The sequence below is a fragment of the Brettanomyces bruxellensis genome, chromosome 7 (genome assembly GCF_011074885.1).
Source record: "Brettanomyces bruxellensis chromosome 7, complete sequence".
Taxonomy (NCBI): domain Eukaryota; kingdom Fungi; phylum Ascomycota; class Pichiomycetes; order Pichiales; family Pichiaceae; genus Brettanomyces; species Brettanomyces bruxellensis.
The window spans coordinates 469,959-487,470 of record NC_054688.1 but is presented as its reverse complement, the minus strand read 5'-3'; the positions used below and the strand labels follow the sequence as shown (position 1 = coordinate 487,470).

The 17,512-nt window shown below is 46.4% G+C and overlaps 6 protein-coding genes across 6 annotated transcripts; 3 read left to right on the top strand and 3 right to left on the bottom strand.

Moving 5' to 3' along the window:
• Positions 1 to 1,387: 1,387 nt before the first annotated feature.
• On the top strand, positions 1,388 to 3,274 carry BRETT_004709 (uncharacterized protein; the record flags this gene model as incomplete). Its single annotated transcript, XM_041283202.1, has 1 exon — positions 1,388 to 3,274. One exon carries the CDS (start codon positions 1,388 to 1,390, stop codon positions 3,272 to 3,274), a length of 1,887 nt encoding a protein of 628 aa, XP_041136554.1.
• A 943-nt stretch (positions 3,275 to 4,217) lies between these two features.
• On the bottom strand, positions 4,218 to 7,496 carry BRETT_004708 (uncharacterized protein; the record flags this gene model as incomplete). The annotated part of the gene is made up of 1 exon (XM_041283201.1): positions 4,218 to 7,496. One exon carries the CDS (start codon positions 7,494 to 7,496, stop codon positions 4,218 to 4,220), a length of 3,279 nt encoding a protein of 1,092 aa, XP_041136553.1.
• A 1,230-nt stretch (positions 7,497 to 8,726) lies between these two features.
• Positions 8,727 to 11,099, top strand: BRETT_004707 (uncharacterized protein; the record flags this gene model as incomplete). The annotated part of the gene is made up of 1 exon (XM_041283200.1): positions 8,727 to 11,099. One exon carries the CDS (start codon positions 8,727 to 8,729, stop codon positions 11,097 to 11,099), a length of 2,373 nt encoding a protein of 790 aa, XP_041136552.1.
• A 95-nt stretch (positions 11,100 to 11,194) lies between these two features.
• On the bottom strand, positions 11,195 to 12,913 carry BRETT_004706 (uncharacterized protein; the record flags this gene model as incomplete). Its single annotated transcript, XM_041283199.1, has 1 exon — positions 11,195 to 12,913. One exon carries the CDS (start codon positions 12,911 to 12,913, stop codon positions 11,195 to 11,197), a length of 1,719 nt encoding a protein of 572 aa, XP_041136551.1.
• Positions 12,914 to 13,407: 494 nt separating this feature from the next.
• On the bottom strand, positions 13,408 to 15,105 carry BRETT_004705 (uncharacterized protein; the record flags this gene model as incomplete). The annotated part of the gene is made up of 1 exon (XM_041283198.1): positions 13,408 to 15,105. One exon carries the CDS (start codon positions 15,103 to 15,105, stop codon positions 13,408 to 13,410), a length of 1,698 nt encoding a protein of 565 aa, XP_041136550.1.
• Positions 15,106 to 15,855: 750 nt separating this feature from the next.
• Positions 15,856 to 16,491, top strand: BRETT_004704 (uncharacterized protein; the record flags this gene model as incomplete). Its single annotated transcript, XM_041283197.1, has 1 exon — positions 15,856 to 16,491. The coding sequence occupies one exon, from the start codon at positions 15,856 to 15,858 to the stop codon at positions 16,489 to 16,491; it is 636 nt and encodes a 211-aa protein (XP_041136549.1).
• Between the last annotated feature and the right edge of the window lie 1,021 nt (positions 16,492 to 17,512).

Genomic DNA, 17,512 nt, shown 5'->3' with positions numbered 1-17,512 from the left:
CATACATTCTGCCCCTGAATCAGCGATCCAAATTTCATCAGAATGTTAATTTGGGTGATTGACAGGATGGAAAAGACACATTGCCAGCTGCTTTCCAACACATGAGAGACTGACTATTAACAAACTCTGGGAGCGGAATTCATGCTTTATGATCTGGAACGCGTGCTAAACGAATCGGATGGAGATTGGATGTAATTAATACAGATATGGCTAATAGTAGTTAGGGACTGCGAGCTATGAGCGTGGGCTGTCGTAGAGGCGGACGTGGGATGGATGGAGCGAGCGCAAACTTTTTTTTTTCCCCTCTATCCTGCCTTATTTTCCTGCCTTTTCGATTCGCTGAAATAAACATGCGCGGGATACTGCGATCTTGACGTGTCGTGGGCAGATCTGGAAATACCTGCCAAGTAAAGTTATATATATCTTTTTATATTATATATAGGTGCAGATATGCCATATCAGGCGTTTATTTAGGAATTTGCACACACATATTGGTATGAAAAGGTACAATTAGAGTGAAAACAGCATGCATCTGGGATCAAAATAGGCTGTGGACGGTGAAATGACTCCATATGTAACAGGGGACCAAGATTTCAGCAGTTGCAGATATCTGCTGGCAGGGGGTGGATGGTTAAAATATTAGTATTAGGATTTGCAGCTTTAGCACAGATGGAATAAAAAAAAAAATAAAAAAATATAAGGATGACAATTTCCAGGGACGCCACCCCACGCGGATGCAAACATGCCACCTTGCCCACGTAAAAAATTTCGAGTTTTGGGAAATGGCACACCACAGACGGCCGAAAGTAGTAATTGGACGTTGGGGAAAACAATGAACCATCACGCCTGGGAAGAATTTTTTGCTTTGTGTCCGGCTGAATTAAGTGATAACCACATTAGCACATCCGAGCTTCTAAAATGATATTGCTCATACGTATTAGATCACAAGCGTTAGATGGCACTTCGCTAGAAGTTCACATATATACCGTGGGATTTTCGTTCGGGAAGAGTATGAATTGAGAGATTATAGTTTGCGAGAAAAATTGGGAATTCAATTTCCACAATTTGCTTTCGGACCTGTATTAATAAGCTGGGGGTGTATATACGGAATAATCAGAGTCTTAAGACCGAAGTGCCAAACGAGAGAAAAAAAAAAGGGCGGCTAATTGCAGGAATATAAATAGAAAGCAAAAAGATCTGCATTGACGTCAGAGCTTCTAGTATCGATTGGATCTGGATATAATTCTGAAATTACACCAAGTATAGATCAAGGAGAGTACGCAAGGGAGAGATTGGTTAGAGAAGAGGAGATCCGAAAAATAGTATTTAAACAAGCAAAAAGGTTAAGGAACAGAGGCATACATTGACAGATTTGGGATTGTTAGGCATGAGTTATAAGAGAAGTGCAAGCGAAGGTGTGAGTGGGAGAGAAATGGATGTGGGGGAGAAGGAGGAAGAAATGAAAGGGATAGAAATGGGTAAAGCAGGAAATATGAATAGCGTTAGAGAAAATGTGAACAGCGTTAAAGAAAATGTGAATGCTGTGAGAGACAATATGAATACTGCAGATGGAGAAAATATCGACAGTACTGTTAAAGAAAATATGGATAAAGCTAGGGAAAACGCAAACCACCCCCAAAGTAGCCTGAGAAAAAAGAGAGTGGGAAAAGCGTGTGATTCGTGCCGGCTGAAAAAAACTAAGTGCTCGGGAAAACAGCCGTGCGAAAAATGCATCGCAGATAACAAGATATGCATATATACGCAGCGGAAGAAATCGCGGGATAAGACATATTCGTACGAGTACGTGGAGATGATGGAAAAGCGGCTGTGCATACTGCGCAAGTCGTTGCTGAGGCTCTGCGAGCTTGTTCGGCGGAGCGGCGGTGCGCAGGGCAGCGAGAGCGGCGAGAGCGCCGATTGCGCACCTGCGGATGCGGATGCGCATGGCGCCATACATGATCTCGAGCGCTTCAGGCAGCGCATGACCTACGACAAGGACGCAGAGAACGGCCCGTTCTCGATCAACCAGGTTGTCTCGTTACTGATAAGCAGCGAGGAGTTGAAGCACGACTTGAATGATGAGGACGAGTTTTTCCGGCGCATCGGCGCTGCGGAGGAGATGTTTCAAAAGTTGAAAAAGCAGAAAGGGCGCGTGCGCCATGGAACAAGGCAGAAATCTCGTGCGGGAAGTTTGCAGACGCACAAGAAAAGGCAGCGCAAGTCGGCTAAGGCGCTTGTGAGCGATGCGGCGGCAGCGCAGCCATCGGAGACGTCTGGTAAGACAGAGAAAACAACAAAAACGGGGAATGCGATGCCGATTCCGCGCCCCCGGGCCGCTAGCGACCACGAGCACGAGCGCAGGATACGCAGGTCCGGCGCGGGGCGCGCGCCGATCTCTTCGTCTGCGCCCGCAATCACGTCTTCAAACGTCAGTTTAGCATTTTCGGGCTCAAACGGCAGCTCTTCTAACTCGTTGTCCGATTCGGTCAGCTCGCCTTCCCCGGACAGTCTGCTTTCGGAAAGCGCATTTCCGTATCAGGCAGTTGGTCCTACATACATGCAGCCGCTCCGGCGGATTCGTGAGGAGGCGGGCGCCGCCAGTATGGATGACATGATTGAAGGGCGGGGCGCTGGCGCGAGCGCTGGAGCGCCAGGCGCAGGCGTGATGGATACCGGCGCAATTGACGCTGGCGCAGACATGATAGACCTCGACTCGTTTGCGCTTCCAGGGTTCAACTCGGGCGCGCAGTTCGCCGCAGCCGCCATGAACGGGTACTTCAGCGCAGGCGCGGGCGCAGGCAACTCGAGCCGCAGCAGCAATTCCAGCGGGATCTCGGACAATACCGCCGGCATCGGCGCACCCCGCAGCGCCCTCTCCTCCTCAACCTCCATCACCTTGAATGAGCTGGGAGGTGTCACCCCAGCCTCATCTTTCGATAATTTCAAGATCCCATCCAGGCTCCCGCAGCACCGCCCGAGGTCTTCCGACCGCTCTTTGACAGAGTTGCCGTCTCCTAGAAGCAATTCGTCCTCCAAGCTGGAAAAATCCCTTTTCGGGTCTGCTCCCGGGATGACGAATGGGGAAAATAACGCGAGCTTCTTTGATTCGCTAGTTTCCACGGACTCGCCGCCCAACATGCTTCGGAAACTCGCTGATCCCAGCATGAGTGGCTCTCAGCAACCCGAGTATCTTCTTCCGGTGAACCGAGACGATGATTTTCTCAGGATGCAGGATCGGTCTCGGTCCATTGGCTCTGAACTTGATGTTTTGTGAGCTGTGGATGAGACCATGCTCTAATCCGATATATTCCTTGCTTTTCCGTTTTCTTTTTCTTTTCATATGCCATCTTAATTGTTATATTTTTGAATCGACACTCTGTTACATGGATGGTTGATTTTCAGGCACTTACGGCTGTACTTAATGTAGGTAGAGGGGAAATGAATGCTGAAGATGTATAATGCGAACCATCTGCTGGTTATCTGAAAGTCACAGGCATGATAGGTGTCACCCTTGAACCAATTAAGCAAAGTAGTACATGCGTAACGAACTAGTACCTGTATAGTAACAGTAGATCTGAAAATGCTGTATAGGGATGCATAATGCCGAGTGAATGTACAAAAATACACCAAGTATGGTGTGGCTGACATATAATGCATAATGGGCATACAATGCATACTGGACATACGGCAAATTGTTGATGAACACACTATACACGATGAATAGTGAAGTAGATACGCAGTAATAGTGGGTAAGTGCTATACGTAATATGTTCATAGTGGGTAAGTGCTATATATGGTATGTTCATAGTCCCAGTAGCATGCTATACATAGTATATTCATAGTCCCAGTAAGCATGCTATACAGTATATTCATAGTCCCAGGAAGTATGCTATACAGTATATTCATACTCCCAGTAGCATGCTAAAACATTCTGTAGAGCACAAAGTATAATACTCACCTGAACCTTCTTATTTCAAATACAATCTACTCTTAGAAATAGGTTGCAACAACTCTGCTGATAGGTCTGAGATTAGTGTGAACATATCCTTATAAGAACAGATGGACTATATCTAAGGTTAGACCTGGCAATTACGAAAACATCAAGTGCAACGAGGTAAACAGAACTCCTAACCAAAACCGGCATCATAGATAGACAGCGAGAATTAGCATTAATACAAGTACGTATTTCGTTAAAAGCAAACCAGCAACTGCGAACTTCAATAATACACCTGGCTTCGGTGGTACCGGCGTCTCCTGGCAAAAAAGTCGATGCGGTAACAGATGCAACTGATGAATCTGTACAAGGCCATTCCAGCAACAATCCACAAAATGACAGTCATGAAGATGGTTGCACTCTCCTGATCGTACTGCCGTTTAAGCAATCGTGAGGAAACAGTAGTGGTGGTGCCCGAGTTGTTTGACTGATAGCCCTCCTTTTGGATGCTGATGAAGTCATCCAAGCCGCCAGTTCGGAGCACAACAACTAGGAGCACGAAGTTGGACAGAAGCCAGAGAAGAACCGTGTAAGTGCGGCCTTTGGCGTAGTTCTTCCTGGAAATCTTGATGCTGGAATCGGATTGGTGGTGGCCGCCATCATCTGAGGACTCCAGCTCGCTTTGTGCCTCCCGATACATCTCATCTGGGTCCTTGAGTGCCTCCGAAAGAAGGAGAACATGCTCATCGGCCGCTGCAGAGCCTCCAGTCTTCTGCTTCGCGACATTGGCCACCTTCTTGGGCTCGGAAGACCCACCTTCGGGCTTGTTGGCACCCTTGGTACCCCAGGAGATGTCGTCGATGTTGCAGAAGGCGTATATGGTCAAGACGTTGATGTAGGCCGGGTTGAGAAGTAGGTACTGGAGGATGCAGGCAAAGAGATGGAACATGTCAAAGAATAGGAGCGAGGAGAGAAGGTAGAGTGCGTAAGTTGAGGCCAACGAGACGGTGAGGTCCCTGAAAGTGGCATTTTTCAAGTATGTGAGCGGGTTGGTCGGGTCGGCGGAGTTCTTGATGTCGCTTTCGATGCCGAGGATCGAACTGATAGTCAAAACAACCACGCAAAACATCATGTAGATGGCAATGAGCGAGTAGAGGAAAAATACAAGCTGGTAGAGGTGGCGGCTTTCCTTTGGCTTGTTGCCAAACGAGATGATGAAGGTCAAGCCCGAGGCAACGATGTAAATCCAGAGAAACGCGACGGCAAGCACATTTCCGGCCTTCCAGCCGATCGACGTGCCGAGCACCTGGAGTGTCAATATCCTGAAGATGAGGAAGTACGTAGCCAAGGAGAACCACGAGAGAACGATGCTGAGAAACTGGTAGACGGTCTCAATGATGAGAAGAAGCTTGCGGCCGAACGTGTGGCCCGAGTGGAAGATCCTGTAAAAGTGGATCAACGAGTACAAAGCAGCGAAAAACGAGCCGTTCAACCAGCGCCTTCTCTGGCCCATGAACTCGCTGATTGAGCCGGGAACATCCGTAACCGCGTACGAGTCGTGGACATACCGCAAGAGGCAGGAGCTTGCGGGTTTCGAAACCAACTGGTAGCACAAAATACGATCTTCCGCAAGGTACATGTTGGATTCAAGCACGCCTGCGGGCTTGTCCGTGTTTGTTTTCATGTCCTCACCGTGGAAGTACGCCTGGAGAGGGTCTCCCTGCAAGGCCGAGTACCGGTACGCGCTGAAAGCACCCGGCAAGACGGAAACAAACCCGAAAAACGACTCTGTGGGCTTGTCGAGGATGTTCGACATCTTATATTCGAAATTCTGCGCCGCAACTAGCGGATTGGCGATGCACGCTGCCGTATCGCAGCACTTTGTCCACACCCAACGCCAGCCCTTGCCGAAAAAAGACGTTTCATCGTTCGCACTGGCGTGTTTCCCAAGCATGGCCCGGATTTCGCCGCATGCACCGGCCACTTTGGGGTCCTTAAAGGCCTCCCAAAGCTTGAATATGGACTCTGGCCCGGGCTCCGTGCCCACATCCACGAGGCAGACGATCTTGGGGCGCAAGTTCGGGCACAAGAAGTTGAAGGCCCAGCGGTGGGAGTTGATTTTCTGTGCATTGTGCTCTTTTAGGAGAAACATCAGCTGCACTGGGATCGTCTGCTCGGTAACAAGCGGGATTTTTGGGCACGACGAGCTGAAATACGAACTTCCAGTGCTCTTCTGTGTGCTCTGCGCCTGTGTTTTGCCATCAGCAGACCTGCTACTGCCATATTCGAACTTGCCAATGCCAAAACTCGTCGTATACTCGAACAAATGCGCTTTGACATCTTTCCCGTTCACCTTCTCCTGGATAACTCCCTCCTGGTAGCACCCAAGCAACGTGAGGAGCGCCTTGGCCCGCTCGTTGAGCTTGTTACGGCCGTCTGCAACCACAACAACCACGATTTTCTTCCAGCAGTCCTTGCCAAACGGTTCCTCCCCCCTGTACATCTTCTTGATATTCTTAAACACACCTTTCAAGGTCCGGGCCAAGAGCACCTCGTCCTCATTGTACATCGTGCACACAATCATGAGCTCTGTCTCCCTGGGAACCGCATACCACTTGCTTCTGAGCGGGAAATTCTCAATATACCTGCAGGCCTCGGCGTTCTCCGGCTTGTAATCCTTCGGATCTGCAGTCACTGCATGGTATCTAACATATTTGAACTCTGCCAAGTCACGTGCTCCGGGGAACGGGATCTTCCCGAGTAGCGGGCCGGGTACCGGGTAGTCAAAACTGTAGTAGGCACCGTTTAGAAGCTTCACCTGCTCTGCACCGGCCACGTTGGGCAGGGCGGCGTTATTTCCTGTTTGGGCATACGCCACCGCACTGCCCAAATAACTGCCCTGCGCGCTTGGCACACCAGGCGCACCCCCGGGCGCACCACCCGGTGCACCCCTGGGTTCGAAACCGGGGTCCGACCCATATGCCGGCTGCACGGCCGCACCGCCTTGGCGCTGCCCCAGCTGGCGCTTCTCCTCAGCCACAAATCCCTCCTGGCCGAATATCTCAGGCTCGTCCGCATCTCGCACAAACTGCTGAAAGGGGAAAGACTCCCGACCGCCCTGCTGGAGGGGCAGCGCCGACGACTGCGCCGATATCTGGCTCATCGACGCGCTTTTCGACCGATTGCTGCCCAAATAATTTTCATCCAAGAAACTTTTCGAGTCGTAAGTCCCCTTTTCCTCTTCCTCATTATCGCTTCCCCCGTTGAAATATTCTCCGAGATCATACTCGTAACTTGAATTCACGACATTACTCCCGCTAAAAGGCCGGGATGTGCCCGGAGCTCTTCTTGTTGCACCAGGAGGACTTAAAAGGGCATCTTGCCTGATAGTCGAGTGTGCCTTACTCCTATTTTGGGACATGGGCGATATTGAAGTTGCAGGAGGAGGTCTTCTTCTGTTAGTATGGGACCACCCACTCATTTCATAGTTATCGGTTGCATCATGAGAATTATCCGAATCGTACTCATCGACATCAAACGGGCTTTTTATTGGCTGTGACATGTTGGGAACCAGAGATGTTAGAGTTTGGAATGTCAAGATGGAAAATGGTAATAGGAATGAAAATTGGAATGAATGTTAGGAATGAAAATTGGAATGAAAATTGGAATGAAAGTTAGAATGAAAGTTAGAATGAAAGTTAGAATGAAAGTTAGAAAGCAATGAAATGTGGAAATAGTTACTCCAGGTCAAGATTTCAGAATGTGCAAACTTAAATATATTTCTAAAGAACTCCAATTCTTATAACTTCAGATGCAAGTGAAGATTTCCCAAAATGAAAGCGTAATTACCAATGGAGCCCAACCCCTAAACTGCGAAGAGCAAATAGTGAATGAATGGAAAATCAATACGCAGATTTCTGTCTGGAACACATGCAGATTGCACGCAATCTAAAATTATAGGGTCCAGCTGATTCTATTATTGTAACGCGTGGAGAATATGAAGCGAAAAAATTGAGACGGAGAAAAATTGATTGAGATCGACCATGCTTCCAAATTAAGAAGTAATGCACTGATGAGCTTGATTTACATTCCAAGGTTCATCCCATCGTTCCATACATATAGGTGTAGGTTTTTGATTGTCTGGTGTGTAGAATGAAAATAAGATATGGCAAATGCAAATGCAAATGCTGAATGCCAAATGCAAATGCAAATAGACGCCAAATGCAAATGCAAATTCAAATAATTGCCAAATTATGCTTAACTAGAATCCGGATTTTCTCTCTTCACTTCTTCCCTATCCATCCCCCTCACACTTCCAAATCTCACATCACGCAGATTTCCTTGCAGCACAGCCACGAAAACAATCTCCGATAAACGTATACTAGAACAAAATGACTTATGACCAACCTGACTGGTCACTCTTGAAGCAAATACAATAAAAATGACCGACGCAAATTCGCATGCCCGATTCTCAGCCCCATTGCTGACGCGTCGACGGGACGATACTCCGGTCACGTGCTATTGCAGGACGCGAAATATTTGTGGGCTCAACGGTTGTCCGTTTGACGCCACAGTCATCATTACAGATCTTACTAATCAGGCACAAAGATAGGTCGCAGTATATTATGAGGGCAAAATCAAAGATGACAGGGCAAAATCAAAGATGTTCAAGTCAGCGTAAAGAGGAATCGAATTCGAGTGTCATCTTGGAAAAATTCCACCTTAACACTATAGCCAGTAGAAATAGCAGCTGGAGTACACATTGACTTTTTTTCGGCATCTGTCTTTTTGAATGGTCCACAACAGTAGCAGCGACAATTTGAGTGAGTGGAGACTCAAGAAAGCTTTGCCTGGAGATGAAGAAGGCGGTGAAGTGGAAGGAGACCTTCGAAATATACCAGATATCGTTGTTGAGACGTTAGAGTTGAAAAATCAGACCCAGTACGAGCATCACAAGGCAGATCCGCCCTTGTTGACGTTCAGATACTTCCTCCTGAGCGTTTTGTTTGTGGTTCCGGGTGCCCTGATGGACACGATGAACTCATTCAGAACAACAAGTGCACCGTATGGAGTTTTGGTGGTGCAACTTCTATCGTATCCACTAGGAGAGTGGCTTTCGCAAGTATTGCCCCACAGAGATGTGAACTTGGGGTTGTTCAAGTTCAGCTTGAATCCAGGACCCTGGTCCGTCAAAGAATCGGTCCTGGTAACACTAACAGCGGCATCTGGAGCAACTGGGAACCAGGGAACCTTTGGAATCTCGTTGGCAAAGATCTTTTACGATATTGACATTCCCGTCTGGGCGTGCTTGGCTTTTATGTACGGAATAGTGTGGACCGGGTACTCCTTTGGTGCGGTAGCGAGGAAATTCGTGCTCTATGATCCGAAATTCGTCTGGCCCAAGGCCTTAATGCAAACGTCTCTTTTCCGGGCTCAGCAGAAAGGCTCTCGAGCAAAAAGCGTAAATAGTGGAAAAACGCCGCAGATGAAGGTGTTCCTTTTCGCAATGGCCGGCATGTTTGCGTGGCAGTTTTTCCCCGAGTTCATCTTCCCCATGACATCGTCTCTTGCCGTTTTGTGCTGGATGGCCCCGCATAATTCGGCATTCAACTTCATAGGCTCAGGGTTGGGTGGCTTGGGAGCCGTCAACTTTTCCCTAGACTGGAGTAATATCACGTCCGAGGTGATGCTAAGCCCCTATTGGACCATCGCGTTGGAGTTTGTGGGCTTTGTGCTGACCTGCTGGTGCTTTCTTCCCGTAATCAAGTGGTTTAAGGCTGGAAAATACGCCTTGGGGCTCATGGACAACCATCTTCTTCTCTCAAACGGCAAGCATTATCCAATTGAGAAGCTCCTGACGGACGATTTCCGCTTCAACAAGACTGCCTACGATATGTACGGCCCCATTTACTACGGATCGCAGCGTCTCTTCAACATCTTCTTCGACTATGCGGCGTACACGAGTGCGATTATGTGGCTGGTGACGTTTGGATGGAAGGATCTAGAGAAAAGCTGGTTGCACGTCCGAAAATGGGCCTCGAGACGCTCATCGGAGTTCACAAAAGAGGAGATTCCGCTTCTTTCTGATCACCAATCCTCATTTGCAGACCTGTCAGCACAGAAACCACATCAGCATGCTGAAAAATCTCCCCGATACGATGACCGGATCAACAAGCAGTACTCCCTGTACAAAGACGTCCCTGATTGGTGGTTTGGCGCTCTTTTCGCACTCAGCTTCATCACACTTTCCTGCGTGACGTATTCCGGGCTTGTTTTCATGTCATGGAGGACCTATATAGTGGCATTGGCGGTTGGTGCCGTCATAGTGACACCCATGGCCTATTTGTATGCATCTTCGAACTTCCAGTTGGCAATCGGGACGTTTAACGAGCTTCTTTACGGCCTCATGGTGCAGCATAAGACGTTTCTTCCATCCTCCGGGCTGAAACACCCAGTTGGAGCATCGATGTATGGCGCAATAGCGGGGAACTGCTGGTACAGAGCCCAATACATACTGCAGGACCAGAAAATAGGAATGTACAACCTGGTCCCGCCCAGGTATGTGTTCTTTTCGCAGATATTCGGCGACTTGATCGGCGTTCCCTTCAACTACCTTTCTCTCAGATGGGTGCTTAAACACAAGATGCAGTATCTCAGGGGTGAGATAGACGACCCTTTACATCAGTGGACGGGCCAGACTTTGGTCAATTATGTTGCCAACGGGGCGCAATACGTGTTGGTTGGACCTCAAGAGCTCTTTAACAGGTATAGATTTCTTCCCTACGGGTTTGCTGTTGGTGCCATTGCCCCAGTGGTGATCTTCTGCATCTACCGAAAGACAAACTTCCGGATCTTGGCCCACTTCAACCCCACCATCGTGTTCTCGACCATGTCCACATTCTATGGAAATATTAGCACTGGCTACTTGACGAGGTTCTTGGTTGGCACGTACACCATGTTCTACCTGAGGAGGTTTAGAAAGCAGGCCTTTAAGAAGTACAACTATGTGGTTGCCGCTGCTTTTGACACCGGGTTCAACCTCTGCAGCATTGCCATCTTCTTCTTTTTCAGCAGTGGGTATTTCAGCAAAGATGGCCAGCCTGTTTCATTTCCGAATTGGTGGGGGAATGACCCAAATAGCATAGAAAGGTGTTACGCAAAGTGAGGAAGAGTCAAGTGCAGTAAGAATAAGATTAAGCTTTGCTACACACCTTTCAACCGTTACCATATTTATCATATATACTATTTATTCGCTTCGCATCATAAAATCACATCGTCAGCTTCAACATCGCTGCTTCCCTCCTCAATGTAACGCCTGTATACACTACTCTTAGCCTTCTTAGCCTCGTTTATCTCGTCATCCGAAGGGGGGAGCCCCTCATTCTTCAAGTCCCTCTTCTTGGCATCGGAGAAGGACTTGATGTAGCGGTGCAACTCCTCCCGTCCATTCATCAAGATGCCTCTTGGAAGCCTGCCGTTTTTCGCATCTCTCAAATCCGCCATCTGCTCAGACTCCTCCCTTAGAATGTTGAGCATCCGCGACGTTTTCCCAATAGCCAACAACTTGGTTTTCAGGCTGCTACTAACTGCAGACACGGTCCTTTTGTGGGTGGAAATCCGCTTGTCTGTAACTTTCTTGATCGCTTTAATTCCGGCCCTCGCACTACCCCTGACGGTTTTCCTCTCAACACCTTCAACTGCCTCTTTTGAGAGCGGAGGTTCCGCCTCCAATTCCTTCTGCGTGCACACATTGAGCATGCACACGAGAATGTCGATCACCTTCTCGCAAACAAACGGAACTGACCACTCGAACACATTCATGAAATCCGGAAGATAGTAGGGAGCATCGGCCGCAGGAAGAAACTGCTTGATGTTGAAAGTCTTGCCGTCGTAGATGAGTGCTGCCGCCTTGTTTCTGTAAGTGTGGCAGTAGTTTGGAGCGGAAAAGATGGTGATCACAGTTGGAAACCCCGTCTTATCGTCCTTCTGGTACATTCTATAGCCGGCATCCTGTGCCTGGTGACCTCTCACCACGCTGAGAAGGTTGTTGCGGCGAAGAAACGACTGCACGGCCCGGAACGAGTAGTAGTACGAGCAGTTTCTCTCGGTGTTGGGTGCGAAAAGTGGCTCTTTTGCCTGTTTTTCCTTCACAACATCGTAATTCGGGCTTGGATCCGACCACTCAAGGTCACAAAACACACCAGAGGACGGCGGATCCGGGCGGTGCCGGTCTATCATGTTCACATCCTGGACCAGGCCCAAATGCTTGGAAATTCCACCGTGCACGCAGAAAAACTGGTCGTTGAGAATTGCAGCAATCGGAAGATTGGAAAACGACCGCAATGCCGCATAGTACAACCTTAGCGAGTACTTGATCTCGCACTCCTTCTTGAACGTGAAGTACTCGGTCATTCTGCGTGTTTCGTGATTTCCCCTTATCATCCACACGGAATGTGGAAAGTTGAGCTTTATGCAGTAGAGCAATATCAAAACCTCAATCGAGCAGTCGCCTCTGTCCACGTAATCGCCCAAGAAGAGGTACTGCGTCTTGCCGAACTCTGGGCACAGCGATAGCATCTTTATCATATCGTGATACTGCCCATGGATGTCCCCAACAACGACTGCTGGACATGAAACCTTTAACATCGAAGGTTCAACTGCAAAAACACCCGATGCCTTGTCTATAATCCTGAGCAGCTGCTCCTCTGTGAGCCTTCCTTGCACCCTGAAATGCTCCCACACCAGCTTGTAGTCCGGAATCCCATTTCCATCGGGGAAAAGCTCTTCATCTGACGGAATTCTTCTTTCTGGCGGCTCCACAGACTTCACAATTCTTTCAGTTGTCTTGAATATGTTGCCCTTCTCATCTGTGTACACAAACGGGTTTCTCAATATCTTGTTCTTCCTGTTTTCCACTTTTTCCAACGCGTTGTGCACCTGTGCGATGCTATCTTTTGCTTTCAGTCTGTCTAGCCCCATACTTTGATTTTTCGATGTGGCAAGATGTATTTGTCAAAAAAGAAGAAAATGAATCACGATATGTGGCTCAATTACTTGACTGCTGGCTGTATTCTTATGCTATATCGATGTTTGTCTCCTAAACAGGCAAAATGCTAACAATTGGGTGCATATGAGTGCAAATGCAAATAACGTTAAATGCTAGATTGCTTGAAAATACGACAAGCATCTATTCATTATATTTTTTCTTATAACACCAAGTGCGGCTGGATCGCCTGCTTTCAAAAAAGTAAGTATCAAAAAAAAAAAAAAAGGGATTATCATTTCTGATAAGCGAGTAGCAGAGAAGGTACAAAAGATATTACTACAAGTGAAAGAACAAGCAAAACAGAAAATCAGATATGAATGTAAACAAAGATTATATTAGCATGACAACAAGCGGACCAAGCAGGTGGGTAATTTATTATTTTTCCAAAACAGACAAAAAAACGTACATCGAAGAAAACAACAGATTCTCATTTCGGTGCTTGTTCTTCCGCCTCTTTGAGTAAATCACTGTATCTTCTGGAAGCAGCTTTAGCACGTTGCTCGGGAGTGGGTGGCATGGCCTCATTGGAAAGATCGGCCAAACGTGCTTCTTCAAAAGAGCTCAATTTCTTATCCAACTCACCCTGACCGCCAAGAAGAACACCTTTAGGGAGACTAGAGCCTCCAGAAAGGTTTCTGAGCTGCTCCACCTTCTCGGCCTCCTGCCGGAGAATGTTGAACATCCTGGAAACACGGCCGATGGCGAGTATTTTGTTCCGTAAAGCCGTTTTATCGAGCGATTTCGATCCACCATCTCCGTTATTCGAGGTTAACTCAGAGAGTAACGATGCCCTGGAAGATGAGCCAATATGCCTGCTTTTCTTGACATCCTCGATTGTTTTTGTGAGTTCTTTAGACAACGGGGTGCCCTTTTCGAGCTCTTCATCAGTGCATATGTTGAGCACAGAGTAGAGGATGTCGAAAACACGCTCTGCCACAAACGGTATTGACCACGTGAACACGTTCATGAAGTCCGGGAGGTGGTAAGGCTCGGGCTGCGAGCCAAACTGTCGAATATTCATCACTGCAGTGTCATATTTGAGAACTGCAGCCTTATTTCCGTAAGTTCCGCAGTAGTTTGGAGCGGAAAAAAGCGTGATTACCGACGGGAATTGCTGCGGAAGCGTCTTCCTGTACATCCTGTATCCGGCATCCTGTGCCTGGTGGGCCCGAATCATGCAGAGAAGCCGATTTTTCTTTAGAAAACGGCAAACCGCTGGATATGTGAACATGTACGAGCATCCGCGGTCATAATTCTCGCTGAAGAACTCATCCTCATCCTCAATATCCTCCGTATCGTACTCGTTCGACGGATCGGCCCACATGAGGTCGCAAAATATTCCATGTGAGGGAACATCGACCTGGAAGCGGTCGATAGCCCGAACATCGTCCAAAGTGTGAAGATCCTTCGACATTCCTCCGTGAACACATAGAAACTGCTTGTTCATAATGGCCGCTATCGGAAGGGCGGCAAAAGACTTCAATGCTGCTTTGTAAACGGACTCATCGTACTTCAACAGACACTCGGTCTTAAATGTGAAATGTGACGTCATCTGAAGAGTCTCGTGGTTCCCCCGCAGCATGAAAAATGTCTCAGGGTGGCATATCTTCATCGCATAAAGAAGAAGAAGCACCTCTAGCGAGTTCGAACCGCGGTCAACGTAATCACCCATAAACAAGTATGAAGTCTTGTCTGGATCACCCGAAATCTCGAAAATCTTCAACAGATCGTAATATTGGCCGTGCACGTCCCCACACACGGTAACCGGCGGAGGAACGTGCAGCAAGTTTGGCTCCTTTGTGAAGATTTCAGTCGCCCTGTTGATGATTTTCAGCACTTGCGACTTGTTCAACTTTCCCTCTCTTTTGAAATGCTCTCTAAGGTACTTATAGTCTGGAGTTTGGTTCTCACGCGCAAAAACTCTCTCATCAGTTGGCTTTTCCAACGTCGGCGGCTCAACATCCATCATAATACGCGAGGTGGTTTTGTATTTATGCCCATCATCATCGATATATATTGTTGGATCGCGGTTTGGTACGCTTTCCCGTCTATTCTTCAGTTGTCGAAGGGCATTTTCGATTTTAATCGTGTTTTCACGTGCCACAACTTTTCTCCGTGCTGACATCAACTGTATTGGCTGGTATGGCCGAGAACTCTTGTCTTCTAAACACCTTTATGTGCTGTTAGCTACCGATAATAGTGGAATTTCACTTTGGAATGTTAATCTGTAGGAACAGGCAACTGACGAATCTATATGCAGCTTTTTGGACAGAGCCGCGTGTTATTAGATAGAATTTAGTTCCACACGTATGAATATCTAAAAAAATGGATGTATATATATGCTTAGATTAGTTTGAAACTCAGTTTCAGATTTCCTTGTGTCGTGGGACTGGAACAATTGGAATGACTTCACGAATTCAGCACACGCAATCGTTCTTTTTTTTTATTTTCTTTCCTATTTTTTTATTTTTATTTTTATTTTTTTTCTGCTCACTCCATTATTCTTTTTTTTTCGCAGTGCTTGGCATCTGATGCTCAGCTGGAAAATAGGTGAACACTAATTGAAATCAAAATGCCGGGATATGCTCAAAGCCTGAAAGGAAGTTTCTAAAAATTGGGCATATAACTTGCAAAGGCATTTAATATGATGATTTCGCCATGTCTCGTCTTGTTTAAAGCCCTGTATTTACCCCCTTAATTCCTTAATGTGAGAAATCCCAGCAATGATCTCAGGCCCCGATCACGTGACGTGAAATATGAGGTGAAAAAATATTCATCAAGACCAGACGGCTGGTTTTAGATGCTTTGACAAGCTCTTTTTTTTTCGTAATACCAGATTTAAACAGCAGTAAATTCGGAAATTAGTGAAACAGTGATGACAGAAATTGTGCTTGAGGATTCAGGATATTTGTGTGCACAGCCAGGCCAGAAGTCGTTGCTAATTGCAGATGAAAAGAAGCAAGCCAATTTTGAACTTGGTGTGTCTATGATTATCTACAGATGGGAAACATTACAAACAGCAGTGGATAATCTATGGGGAGGGCCAAACTCTGCGGACAAGAGAGATTGGATGACGGGGATTATAGTGGATTCGTTCAAGGAGAATAATGAAATCGATATAATATACATTCATGAACTGCTATTTAATGCGATGCAGGATGAGTTTGGTGTGGTAGTTGAGGACGAATCGACAGTTGTTGTTGGGCAAAGAGTCGTTCAAGCATACAAAGAATGTCTTGCCGGAAACTTTGATAACGTCAAACACATGTATGAGCACTGGAAAGAGACTCAAAGTAGGAGACAAAGTGAGAAGAAGGTTGTGAACGTGGCCGCAGATCCACTCAATCCTGATACTAGTGATGAGGAAGAAGAAGAAGATAATGATAATATTCCGGAGCTTGTGGAGAAGGAGGATCCAGATGCCATGGATGTGGATGAGGGACCAAAACATAGGCATGAACCGGAAGTTGATGATGATGGATTTACAGTTGTGCATAGGAGACATCATTAGGAACGAAATATATATAGATACACAGGTATGGTGAATGGAGTGCTTATAATGTGATTTGGAGATAATAGATGGATATTTTACTAGGAAAGCTGGACTTAGGGACGGATGGTTGTAGATAAATCTTACAGGTAGTATATCAACCTTGAGATGGATATTGGAATGGTTTCAGATGGCTGGTAGATGACTGGAGTAGGTTTAAAGACTGGTAGATGATTGGAATAACCATAGAGGACTGATAGACGACCGGAGTAACTTTAAATGACTGATAGACGACCTGTAAATAGCTTATGCACGACTTACACATAACTTGTACATCACTTTTATCGAAGACACGGTCGATAGGCGCGTCTACTTCGGTATAATAGATGCTCTAGGATTAGGGATTTAGGAATAACATTTTCCACATTTACCTATTACGATTTATCACATCTGCTACATCTATCTTCATTAAATATGAACTTAGTTATAGTTGTGCAATAATAATTGAATATTACTACCTGGAGACAACCGATAGATAGGATGTACAGATAGGCAGATAATCGATAGATATTTTGCAGATCCCGAAAGATAACCGGAGGATAATGTGTTATTCAGGATGAAATCACAAAATTTATAAGGAAAGTGTAGTTTGTTATGGAGAATATCTTCATTAAGTGTGATATGAGCTGTGGTGTATACTTTATCACAATGCGAAATTTATATCTCATCTGATGAGCTTCATGAAAGTGTAATATTTTGACAGTACGGATAAATGATAGCCCTAAGAATACTTTAAGGATTCTGAAGTTTATACAGAAAAAGAAGTAACTGACAGATATGTTATATAGAGTCATGGGAAATTGTCAATTTCAGCAGATCAGTATTTCACGTATTTTCCACAGATTGGTATTTACAAGCATTACAGATTGGTATTTACAAGTACATTTCACATATTGGTAAGTTTACTCCCCATAGATCGGTATTTACAAGCACTTTCCACATCGGTATTTACATACCCTTTCTACATTGGCATTTAAATGCA